The sequence below is a fragment of the Cydia pomonella genome, chromosome 13 (genome assembly GCF_033807575.1).
Source record: "Cydia pomonella isolate Wapato2018A chromosome 13, ilCydPomo1, whole genome shotgun sequence".
NCBI classification, from domain to species: Eukaryota; Metazoa; Arthropoda; class Insecta; order Lepidoptera; family Tortricidae; genus Cydia; species Cydia pomonella.
The window spans coordinates 16,113,270-16,126,543 of record NC_084715.1 but is presented as its reverse complement, the minus strand read 5'-3'; the positions used below and the strand labels follow the sequence as shown (position 1 = coordinate 16,126,543).

Genomic DNA, 13,274 nt, shown 5'->3' with positions numbered 1-13,274 from the left:
ACTATGAGCACCTCGGTCGTTCCGATATATCTGATGGCGACTGTACTGACAGCCTTAACAGCAAAATCCAGTCCTTTTTAACAAATCTCTAAGACTGGTCCTGTGGATCTTCTGACCAAAAAAGATTAGCAATGAGAAAACGTAAAACCCCATCTAATGTATTTAATTGAAATCTGGGGTAATGCATGTAAAACGAATCTGAAACCACTTCAAATAGCGCAAAATAAAATCATCAAAATGCTTTTTCATTATGACTATCTAACACCCAGTAAACAAATTTACATGGAAACAAAACTTATGAATATTAAACAACTATATACCTACAGTACATGTATACTAATAAAAAAAATTCTAAGCGGTATGATTCATAGTCAAATCACATTTATTAAAAAACACCAGATATCCAAACGCAATAGCCGAAGAAAGGATCACATTGTTTTGCCACAAATAAAAAGCGCTCAGGGAAAACGAATATTAACTTTTGCAGGAGTACAATTATATAATAAATTACCTGATACTATAAAAAATGCACGCACTTTTATAATATTTAAAAATAAATTAAAACACTATATCCTAAATGACCAAAGCCTACTGAGTTATAACTGACCTACTGTTTTACTGTTTCACTATGTACACCTTGTTTTGTGCAACTTGCCCGTTGAAATTCTACGTCTACCTCATTTTTCATTTTTAATGTGTAATGTGTCTGGATCTCTCGAACATATATTTTTTAATTATGATAATTACTTTAATTGCAAACCATGTAATTTTAGTGATACTGCATGCTTTAGTTCTTAGAAATAAATCTGTAATAGTATTGTTTACGTTTATCGTATTATATTAATGCATGTTTGTTGAACCAAACATTTGTAAAACTTAAATACTTTATCTACGAAATGTATAAATAATAATTATGAATTCTATGTATCTATTCATCAAATTTGATAGAAAAATTTTTCTCATATAAGTGAAATGTAAATTTCTTTTTGAGAAAATAAAAATATTCTTTAACCCGAAACGTGCGCTCAATGTGGATAGACCGACAAGAAATCGCTTCGAGTCCCTTACTACGCTCAAGATTCTAAAGCAAAAACTAACTTTGCTCTATGGTTGCACAAATAACAATTTCATAAGAGAACACAACTAGTCTTCAATGTCAAGCAACTGTAAGAAATAAGCAACTTACCTACCTCTTTAATGTGTAACCACATTAGATACTACATATAAGAGGGGCCTTAGCTTACCTAAGTTTTTACGTATAGGTACTTACAGATAATATTTTAGCTGGTTGCAATAATGACTTACCCCCTTATTCATAAATCTTTACGGGCCTGATTTAGTTAAATTATGTTTTATCCCTTTCTTATAAATACATAAGTCAAAATGACAGATAAAGACAAACGATTCGTAGCTAATTCAGGCCAGTAACGCGTTTATGAATAACGCCATTGATGATTATTACACCAAGGTCCAAAATCAGATTTATAAAAACCAAATGACAAGCAGAAAAAATTACATTGTAGAGTTTAAGTTCAAGCAAGCCACAGATCAACCCCTAGGTGGTTTTCTGTGAGGCAAGCTAAGTTGGCAGCGATTTTGATAGCCCAGACTGTGCATGCGTTGTTTTAAACGTCACAATCTTATGAAATTCTAACGTTTAAAATAACACTTGCACATAAACTTATTTGGTACACTGTAGAGTAAGGACGCCAAGCACGAAGAATTTCGTACATTGTCCCGCCTGTTCCTATATCTAGCGCATACACATATATATTGTTGTCCCGCTCGCACAGTGGCATTGACCACCTGCATCAGCAATATTATTACGCGCATGCGATGGACTTAGGAACAGGCTGGTCAATGTGCGAAATTCTTCGTGCATGGCATCCTTACTTTATAATGAGTACCTTGTTGAGAATAATGAAAGAAAGTTTAATCTTCTAATTTCATCTTTATTCTAAATTGTATGCCTACATTTATTTTATGAATACAGTGGTGAATACCTGAATCATAAAACAGAAAAATACTTTCAAAAGTCAAAATAGAAATTTAATCAGTCTCAGAATTTAAAATAATAAAACATAACAACACAAATCATTTTCGGCAAGTATACCTACATTAAAATATAAAATAGTTGAAATCATAGATCCCAATATTTTTTCAAATGTTTTTAACATTTACATAGAGTAAAAATAAATCCTATGGCAGTATAGGAAAACGTTTTCTTTTGTCTTATAAGAGTTATAAGTAAAGGTTCTAAATACTTATTTTTGAACAATAAATAATCTTAAAATCTATTTCAATACCTATCAAGCATAAACTACTATAAGGAGTCATCCATTAATTACATCACACGTTTAAGGGGTCGGAAGAGGTTAAGAAAACGGGACATGTTGTGATTGTGACAAGGGGGAGGGCGTCACAAACTTTGTGACGTCACTTTAACTTCATCAGTGATTTTTTTGTACACTGTACAGTTAAATAACGAGTTTTTGGAACAATAATTATTTTATTCGTTTAATTTTCTTTCCTAATCGGTTTTGTTTAATAAATTAGTAATATTTGTTTCATCAAAAATAGTTTGATAAAATTATTAATAATGCCTAATTCAATTTCCTGATTTCGTTGAAAAAAAATTGCATCACACTTGCCAAATGTTAAAAAACCTAGAAATTATGACGTTATCAATGGATGCCCCATAAGGGCTAAATTGGGCGATAAATGTTGAAGTAAGATGGTCATAATTGGGTAAAATCTACTCGTAATGTAACATACATTTCATATGATATTGTCATCCAAACTAAAACAGTGACATACACTTCAAACCCATGCTACAAGTTCCTACAGTTTAGCCATGTGTTTGTCCCTGGAGAAAAAGCGAGATTCATACTGTTACCAATAAATTGAACCAGCCAAACTATATACAAATAACTTGCTTGTGATACATTAGAATTTGGATGACTACATGTATGCCTGGGTACATAGCATATATATAGCTACCACAAGGATTTCCCTATCATAATTACCACCTTTCAAATAACATTCTAATTATTATATTAATGTGATATTATAACTTGAAAGTTTAGACTGCCACAGAAACAGTAGTGAATGCAGTGTCGGGCGAATGTTAATTTGAATTGACTACTAACCATAACAAATTGAACCGTAAACCATAACATACAGTTTACACTTACAGTTCAATTTGTAATGGTTAATGGTTAATTCTAATTAATCTTTGGCCAACACTGAGTATGTATTAGCATTGAGAAATATAATAATGATTTTCATGCTTGCAAGAGAGCTATAAACTTGTAGTATACATTACTAGAACTGATTTTAGGTAAATAGTATGCTTCTATTCAAAGGCAAATAAAGTCCAACACCTCCTGTCCAGTAAGGTGGCAAGCTTAGATAGTTGCCTAAATTGTCTCTGATAAGAATCCACCCCTATGTGGATGTGAGACTATCATTTTATATTCAGATATTTCATATACTGACTACATGTGAAAGATTTTTTATCACTTCCTTCCATGGTCCAAATTGATCACACATTTAACCAATATCACATTAACATGCCAACAAAGCAGAATGTATATTGATGAGAATGTAACATAATAACTTTTTCACACAAACTGGGCACAGCTATGTTTCTGTCTTTTACGTTTGTTCCTGTCTGAAAATGGGTTTAGCATTGTTTTTGTTTGGGGGAACTTTCTTCTTAGGTGAGAACAGAGCAATATTCAAGGCATTCATTTTTCTCAGGAAACAGGGATAGGATATTTCTTTATCCTTAATTCCTTCTTTCGCCAAATACATTTTATATCCTAAATATACCTCTTTTCCTGAATTGAAGTTAATGTCAAGGTATTCCTTTTCAGATTTACCATGAAAGTAGTGTGAGGGCAGCTTGGGCAAATTCTTTAAATATGTTTCAACATGTATCAACTTTTCTCTATTGTATCTTTCTTTGTTATTTTTTCGAACTGGCGTTGAAACAACACCATGTTCATTGGCTTTCTCGATCCAGCCCAAAACTGTTTTTTCCCCAAGACCGAGAGTGTTTAAGAACATCTTTTTGCAAACTGGCCAGTGTTGATTGTTTATCTTCAGTGAATATTTAATAGTTCTGTGTCTCCGAGACTCGCCATTTGGTACAGTTGTAGTTCTTGTATAATAAATGTTTACTAAAGCACTAATGTATGCTTTTCTTTGGGCCCAAGTCATTTCAGACCAAAAGCTGTCAAAGCATTCCTGTCGGGATACATCATCTAATTGGTCACATTTTCTCTTTGAGCTTTTGTGGCACACGCGCGACATGCATGCTGGGCCCATGACCCTCTTCTTTCTTTCTTCATAACCTACTTTTACGCCTTTTATTCGTTTCTGGGTCAAATAAGGCTTACCTTGTTCTCTAGCTTTCTTCACTTTATTTATTTCCCAAGTTGACGTATCACGTATTTTTTTCCTAGATCTTTTCAGCTTGGGTAAGCCTGGAGTATCTTGCATAGCCTGCAATCGTTCAGAATCGAAGTATTTACTGTTTTTAACCAATGCCATCATGAGAGAGTAACCTCGATTTGGCTGCTGTTGTTGTATTTGTTGTTGTGGTATTTGTTGTTGTGGTACTTGTTGTTGAGGTACTTGTTGTTGTGGTGGAGGTGGTAAAACTTGCTGATGATGTGGAATTTGCTGAATTTGGGGATGTTGTAGTGGTGGTGGATGTGGATGCGGATTCATCATTTCTACAAACAAAAACAATCACTTCTAATAAATCGAAACAGACGAAAGATATAAATGCAACGTCAGATTTACTTTGCATAACCCACCTTAAAATCGTAAAAACAAATGAAAATATAGAGATATTCACGATTTCGCGTGAAACACGGCTTTATTAGTACTATCGCCAAGCTATGAGCGATACGCGGAGCGACAAGCGACGTGGCGGTGAAAGCTATGCTATCCCAAGAGCAAGCGTCAGCCCGTACAACCGACATAGTTACATTTTCTATACATTTACTTTGTGCATTCACCGCACCGGGCTGCGTCACCTCCGCTCTCGCTTGCGCTCCAACCAAATCCGCTTCGCTTCGCTCCACCCCGCCCCCGCCCATACATGCGCTTGTTTTTCGATTCGATTAGCGTTTCCGCCGTCATTTGAAGTTTCATTCGCTGTCAAATGCAGACATGGCTTATCTGTGGCGTGTGAATGAAATAAAATACATAAATTGTATCTACGTGTCTTGCTCTAGTTTTAATGGAAATTCAATAGTTACAAAGAGAAACTCTGACCAATTCAGCGCCAAATTCAAAGAGTTTCCCTGAAATTGATTTTAATTATTCTAATAACAATAATATATGTCAAAATATTTTTATATAGCTTATTTTTAGGGTTCCGTAGCCAACTAGGAAGTTATAGTACTTACAGTTTCGCCATGTTTGTCTGTCTCTCTGTCCGTCCGAAATTAGCTTGGATATATATATTCCGGCATACCCACTTTGTCATTAGAAAAAGCGCGAAATTCAAATTGTCTATACCCTTCGTGCCGACATTTTTTAAATTTGCCACCTTTTTCTACGGACAAAGTGGGTGTGCCACAGTAGAAATCAATCGTGCCGACAAAATGGTGAAAATAAAAATAAAAATTATTGTTAGGGTAAACAATAAAGTGGAGATGATTTTACCGCTCTTTTGCTTTTTGTTTCGCTTGAAACCTATGGTGTGGGATATCATAGGATAGGTATTTTAAAATGAATGAAAGGCTCTTAAAAAACTATTTTTGATAAAGTGAACATTTACGAAAATAATCGCTCTGAAAGAAAAATAAAATATACGTGATATATGGATAATACCGTTTAAGCGAAAAGTTCATAACATATAAGTGTTGCAAAGCAGCTAAGGCTCGATCGACGATCAGCTCGTGATAGAAGCATGTACATTGCGATAGAAAGTATATGGCGTGTATTTGACATTATTATTATTAACGCTTTTATTAGCTTGTTTAGATACTTAATACAATCATACGGGTTTTCCTTTTATCGTGGCTTATCTCAACACACTTTAACTAATACATAATTGGGAACTACTAAAATAAGAAGCGTAACTGTGACTGAGATCGATGTGTGTGCCCGGGAGCGCGGATATCATATATTTGAATTATAATTTTTTGTACTTTTCATATTTCATTTCATTTCATAAAATAAAAAAGTAATCAATGTTCGTGTTTTTTTTCTATCGAGCGAAAGTCAAACACTCAGGATTCGAATCGATAGAGTCCCTCGAGAAAGGCCTCAAGATTGCCAATTACATTTATCGCAGCCGTATTGTGATCTAAAAAAGTCCTACGACTTTTCAAAAACTTCACTCACTGGACCTACTGTTCCTTAACTTAAAAGTTGGTTTGGATTTAATAAGGACTTAGAGCTTCATTAAGAAAAAAATAAACTGGGCATGACCCACCGTGGCTCTGGAATAAGCGTGCCGTGAAATGGGATAACATGACAAAGTAAGGGTTCAAGGCCGTAGCTTGGGGAGGGAGGGGGGGTCATTGTGGAGCAATGCATTACCTACCTTAAAATCCCATTGCCCTACATTAAGAATTACCATCGACTTTGATAATATAGGTACCATTAATTGCGAATTGCGCCCTACCTCTAATTACGGCTGGCCTATCTTACCTAGTTGGTTACTAAATTCTGTTACTGCAATAATCTTTATCTACATAAAATATACGAACTAAAGTTGAATAAACTATATATTAAAATGAAGTACACAAAATCAGGAATTACATATGACAATATCATTCAAAATGGCCTCCCCTGGCCTTGACACAAGCCCTCAAACGACGAGGCCAGTCATCAATAGCGGCACGCACGATTGTCATGTCTAATTCCGTCACTGTCTTAACTATGGCCCGCTTGAGGGAGTCAAGATTTGTGTGGGGCTTTGCACAGGCTTTCTCCTCAGAAACCTGCCTGTCCGGGCTTGAGGACGGCCAGTCTTCGTGGGCAATAAAGTCAATTTTGTTACTTCGAAACCAGGCTGGAGTTGTTTTTGCCTTATGTGCAGCCAGTGTTAGCCCTGAGTATGACACACCCAGCCAAATCATCACATAAGAGGGACGATGGCCTCGTTGCACTCACGGAACAGCCGCAATTGCCTCTTGACTGTTTTTGCATACACTTTGTCATTCTGGTGGTTACAACATTCTTCAATGGTAAATTTTTTTTCATCGCACGTGTACCGCTTCAATAGCACGCGACTTCTCTCTAAGCTCATAGTCTTTAATCGTTAATTACCTATGCAAATAACCTTTTTTTTTCTGCGGTAAGGGTGTAGTCCAAGGTCTTCATTGATAACTTTTTTAGGGAGATTCTCTTCACAGACATCTGTATTGCCAACAACTTTTGCTTCCGGACGGGGTTTCTTGCAATTCTCGCCTTCACTGCCTTTATTAGAGCTGGGGTCCGAACGGTGCGTGGTCTTCCAGACCTCTTGCGGTCATCGAAGCTCTGAGTACTATTGTATCTATTAATTGTGCGATAAACAAATTGTTTGATGATCTTTAGGTTTTCAAGCAACTTCAAAATCATGTTTGGCGGGTGCTGCATTTGTGCAACGCAATTACTGCGATACGATTCTCTTTTAGGCCCCAATGCATTATAGATACGACGAGATAAGCGTTATATGTGTTATATAATTATAGCTCACAAATCCACCACATTATGTCGTTTTTAGGGTTCCGTAGCCAAATGGCAAAAAACGGAACCCTTATAGATTCGTCATGTCCGTCTGTCTGTCCGATTATGTCACAGCCACTTTTTTCCGAAACTATAAGACCTATACTGTTCAAACTTGGTAAGTAGATGTATTCTATGAACCGCATTAAGATTTTTACACAAAAATAGAAAAAAAAAAACAATAAATTTTGGGTGTTCCCCATACTTAGAACTGAAACTCAAAAAATCTTTTTTCGTCAAACCCATACGTGTGGGATATTTATAGATAGGTCTTTAAAAATGATATTGAGGTTTCTAATATCATTTTTTTCTAAACTGAATAGTTTGCGCGACACTTCCAAAGTGGTAAAATGTGTGTCCCCCCCCCCCGTAACTTCTAAAATAACAGAATGAAAAATCTAAAAAAAATATATGATATACATTGCCATGCAAACTTTCACTGAAAATTGGTTTGAATGAGATCTAGTAAGTAGTTTTTTTCAATACGTCATAAAATTAAAAAAAAAAAAATTTTTTCATCAAACCCATACGTGTGGAGTATCTATGGATAGGTCTTCAAAAATGATATTTAAGTTCCTAATATCATTTTTTTCTAAACTAAATAGTTTGCGCGAGAGACACTTCCAAAATGAAAAAATGTGTGTATGTAACAGTTCTGTAACTGTAACTTCTAAAATAACCCCCCCCCCCCCTGTAACTTCTAAAATAACAGATTGAAAGATCAAAAAAAAATATATGATATACACGTAAAAAAATATATGATAATACTATGCAAACTTCCACCGAAAATTGGTTTGAACGAGATCTAGTAAGTAGCTTTTTTTAATATGTCATAAATGGTTCCCCTTCATGGGCGAGTCCGACTCGCACTTAACCGCTTTTTATTTTTTCGGTAGCAATTGTTTTAACGGAGATAAAGAGGTTGTAAATCGAGTAACAGAACTTAGTAACCAACCAGGTAAATTCAGCTCTGGCTACGGCCCTGTAAGTGGTACTAATTAACAAGGCTGTATGGCGTTCTGGGTATGGATACCTACTATTGTAGGCTTGCACATGAAAGCCCGGAGAAGGCCGTGTCCGGACTTGCCTCCTAGACGGTGTTTTCAAAGTACACTAACTCCTCTTTCATTTTGATCTCACTTCACTATCAGTGATCCTTTGATTTTTCAGTGACTAAAATAAATTCCTAGGTCGAGTTAATTAAATTGACAAGACTATTTACGAGAATGGTATAGTAGGTGCAAGAAAATCCTAAGCACTGAGTTTAGAGCAGCGTGAACTTGCTCCAACAAAACTCAACCTGGCAAGTCGCCCTAGCAGGTCCTAGATATTGCGTTTTCGTAGTTTCGTACTTAATACCAATAGCGTGTGGACGTTACATAAAGTCACTAGTCAGCTACAGACAGTACAGACCATTTACAGATACACTGCTCTCGCCTGCAAACATTGTTACAAGCAAACATCTAATTATACAGGGGGATGAATTCTCTGTAGCTGACTTTAAATTAAGCAAGAAGCATGCAGCCATGTATCTGAATCAATATATAAATCCTTAAAAGGTAATAAATGAAGAAGTAGAACTTCGACCGTATTCAGCGTAAGTATGCGATAGAACTGCTGATTCTACCTCACACTGCTAATGTAGGTTGAACTTGTACCTACTTAAGCAAATATAGTTATTTTCTACAACAATGATGGTAAGCACACAAAAGCCTATCTGCAACCTCTGAGGTATCACATGCATATTACAATATGTGCGTCGATTCTTTATATAAGTACGGAGGATTCATTGGATTATAGTATAGGTAAGGTCTATGCGGCCAAATTTGTCACATACGGAAAATTCCGTACCTACACTATTATAATAGCGAATATTTATTTTTCGACCGTAGGAAAGAGTCCATCTGCTTTTGATTGTTGCTTTGTCGGTGAAATTATAAATTGTGTACTCTTATTTAAAAAAAACCGCAAACGTTCGGGTACGAAATTTACCCTATGACGGAATTGGCCATATTGCTCTTACCTTACCTATGGAAAATAATTTGTAAGAAATTAGTCGATTCTCAATGAGTCTTGTCTTGTAACGACTAATATAATCGAGTGTCCCCTTATTATCCCTTTATTATTAGTTTATATATAATAATATTACTCATTACAAGGTTAAGAAGATAATGATGTAACGTATATTCCTAGATTCCTGCTAGGAAATCCCAGAGGAGTCCAATCTCACTTAAGTGAGATTAACAGAAACATTTGAATGTCTTACAAGGTAAATTTATAACTCGAATACGATAATACTTTGGGTAATTGGGGTAAACATTTGGCAAGTCGTAAGATAAGGCCGTAAATTTACGACTTTTACGTTTGTATGGGTTTTCTCATAGGATCTAAGGCGCTAATGCGTCGTCGTTTTAGAATCTTGGAGTTACACAATATATAATATACATACACATTCATCCTAATGTATTACAAATACAACACCCTTATATCCGTTGAAATAAAAACTACTTCATGGTTCCTACAAAATATCAAATCGTAAACAAACGCATCTGCCATTCAAGAGCTATGTTTTATTGGCATCTCTTTCTCACCATGTTTGCCGCGCTTTTGGCGTTTTCATAATAAACGTTGGCGGCATTTAAAATGAGGCGCGAGTTAATTTTGGTAGTATGCTGGTAAAGGGATACTCGAAGGACTGGGTCACTTTTTGATGTACTTATAATAATTTTGTTTGAAAAGTGTCAAGGAAAAAATATATTGTATCGAGTTTCACTGATTCCTTTCGATTTTCGACCAATATAACGCTATATTCCTAACAAAAATGCAGAATAAAATTTCTGAAGTAAATGTATGAAGCACGTTTTGATGAACAACTTCCTGACTTAAATCAACACAGTAAGGTGGAAATTTCTTAAATCCCATGTGTAAGCCTATCACGGATATACGTAGTACACGATGCAATGACAAGCGCGTGCAGTTGGCAGAATTGAATTCGTCAGCCAATCACAGGCGTCGTAGATGGCGCTGTACAGTGACGCGAGCCGACCCCCAAGCTGCCTTGCTCTGGGAACTTTGCTTCGAGCTCCATACATTTTCTTCTGGCTCTCTACAGTCTGCAGTTTGGTTGTGCACCAGTTCAAAAATTATTTCAAAATTTTTGCCATCAGGTAAGTTAGATTATTTTTCTAATCAAAGTTAAGTGTTTTACTGTGTTTAGTAGTGATTATTATCGCGTATTTCTTAAAATTAGATTTCATTCCACGTTGGAATTCTCGTTCAAACATGGCTATAGGCTTCGCCATACTTTCTTAGTACGCGTGGGTACGGAGGACGCCTCATTTTCAATAATTTATTTCTCTCATCTTTTCCATTGAAGGTCCGAATCACTTCTTCTACAAGTTATAGTTAAATAGTGAATAGATTATTTGGTAATGATGTCATGTACAGTTATTGCGTACTTTCGACATAAAACGTGAAAACAAAATGGCTCGTTCGACCCAAGCTTAGGCCAGTGAACTCGTTATATGGGTGATAACCGATTCCGACGTTTTCTACGTTAAATTGTTAAGTGATATAGTGCATTTTGTGGTTTTTAGTCGTAATTATCGATTTATTTCAGTAGAGATTGTGTAATTACAGTAATATGAGCCCTTTAAGCGTTTCCCGCCAAAACGACGCCCTAACTGTGCCGTGCATGAAGTCTTCGCATATTTCGCCGCTCGGTTTGTGGCAGGCATGGCCCGGATAACCTGTTGCCTTTCACAAACGAGCTTGTTTTCTAGATATTTACAATTTTTTTTTCTTTTTTTGCAGGAAAAAAGTAAAAATGACGGACAAGCCGAAGCGTCCTATGTCAGCTTACATGCTGTGGCTTAACAGTGCCCGAGAACAGATTAAGTCCGAAAACCCCGGACTTAAAGTCACTGAAATCGCCAAAAAAGGTGGAGAAATATGGCGGGGGATGAAGGACAAGAGTGTAAGTTCACCTCAACAGTGTTCTATTGCCTCTATACTTATACCTATTAAGGAATTCCGTTATTTATAATGCTTCCTATTTTTTTTATTCAGGTGTGGGAGGAAAAGGCGGCAAAGGCGAAGGAGCAGTACACAAAGGACCTAGAGTCATATAATGCGAACGGCGGCGGTGGTGAGGGTGGCGGCAAGAAGGCGCAGAAGCGAGGAAAGAAAGCCGGCAAAAAGGCGGCAGCACCCGTAAGTCGCCTGATCATTTCTTTGTTCCTTTCAAATTTCCAATATTCCAATTTTGTTTATTTAGGTGAAGCTTAACCAATTGTTTTTGCTTATAGAAAACAAAGAAGAAGAAGGAAGAGTCTGAGGAGGAGGACGGTGATGACGATGATGAGGAGGAAGAGGAAAGCGAATGATCTCCCTGCTGCTAAGACTTGTTCATAATGAGTAATTTACTTGGACTTAATTTATTACAAAGTAAAACTGGACTGATTTTCCAAAATCTGTGTTATCACTAATTTGAATTGTGCACATGCATTTGTATTTGTCTGGATTATAAATTAGGAAACAAGTATGAATTGTCTGCTATGTTCATATGAATTTAAAAACATTGTGTTATAATGTCTTAATGACATTCTATCTTGACTAGATTAATTTAAGTGCATCATAATGCAGAGTTTGGAAAATCTCCAATGGCTAAGGCAAATTTAGGTCTAAGCCTCACAAAAAAAATAATGTTAAGTGTTAGCATGTATACACTGGGGAATTTGTACAGTTAGCCCTCCCTCGTTAAGTTCGCTGTGACTGGACACCTTTACTTGTACCTCAACTGGTTTTACCCAAACTGATTTGTAATACTGACTGTAGCTGTGCTTCAATATTATGCCATAACTCAGTGTTAATGTAAATCTTTATTATAAGTATACATGGACAAGTGGTTTTTGGTCAGATCTTAAGCAGAAAAGTAAATTTAGAGACTTATTTCATGGAAAGATGTGACAGTTTATTGTTAATTAAAACCTACCTCTTATCATTGTAAATTTCAATGCTGATAATGGTACCAAACTTAAGCTAAGAACAGAAAGCATGGGGCTAGCCTCCATGCTGAGCAATTTAAATAATTTAGGAAATTGATGTGTATGTTGTAATTTTAGTTAGTTAATAGGTAGGTTTTCGATGTGATTTGTCTCTCAAATTTTACATTTGTGTTATTTTGTAAATGAGAATTAGCATTCCTCATGTCAATACGGATTTTACATGTTCAATAAAGTAATTTCATATAAAATACTTCTATTTTTCAATTCGTCTTTTCATTCTTCATGTTCTTGGACCCGGTTTTGAGATTTGGCGAGGTAAATTGCAGGCCATATACTGGTTTGCAAGTTACTTCGCCAACTTGATTCAGATAGTTGGCGGCATTTGCTTTGCTTGTAAACAGTTGACTCCTATGGGGAACCCAACGGCCCACAAAAACGATCTTGTATTCCTCTTAATAAGGTCGTGGTTGTGTACTGAATTTACCCAATGCAGTGTTCTACTGTAGTACAGTCTACAGCAAATGCCTGCAC

At 36.0% G+C, this 13,274-nt stretch overlaps 2 protein-coding genes across 2 annotated transcripts; one reads left to right on the top strand and one right to left on the bottom strand.

Moving 5' to 3' along the window:
* Positions 1–1,931: 1,931 nt before the first annotated feature.
* LOC133524388 (uncharacterized) lies at positions 1,932–5,094 on the bottom strand. Its single transcript, XM_061860369.1, has 2 exons — positions 4,827–5,094; positions 1,932–4,742 (listed from the first exon to the last, which is right to left on the bottom strand). Exon 2 carries the CDS (start codon positions 4,738–4,740, stop codon positions 3,658–3,660), a length of 1,083 nt encoding a protein of 360 aa, XP_061716353.1. The 5' UTR covers positions 4,741–4,742; positions 4,827–5,094; the 3' UTR covers positions 1,932–3,657.
* A 5,655-nt stretch (positions 5,095–10,749) lies between these two features.
* Positions 10,750–13,007, top strand: LOC133524384 (high mobility group protein D-like). The gene is made up of 4 exons (XM_061860364.1): positions 10,750–10,904; positions 11,551–11,713; positions 11,806–11,949; positions 12,045–13,007. Exons 1-4 carry the CDS (start codon positions 10,756–10,758, stop codon positions 12,120–12,122), a joined length of 534 nt encoding a protein of 177 aa, XP_061716348.1. The 5' UTR covers positions 10,750–10,755; the 3' UTR covers positions 12,123–13,007.
* The last annotated feature ends 267 nt before the right edge of the window (positions 13,008–13,274 follow it).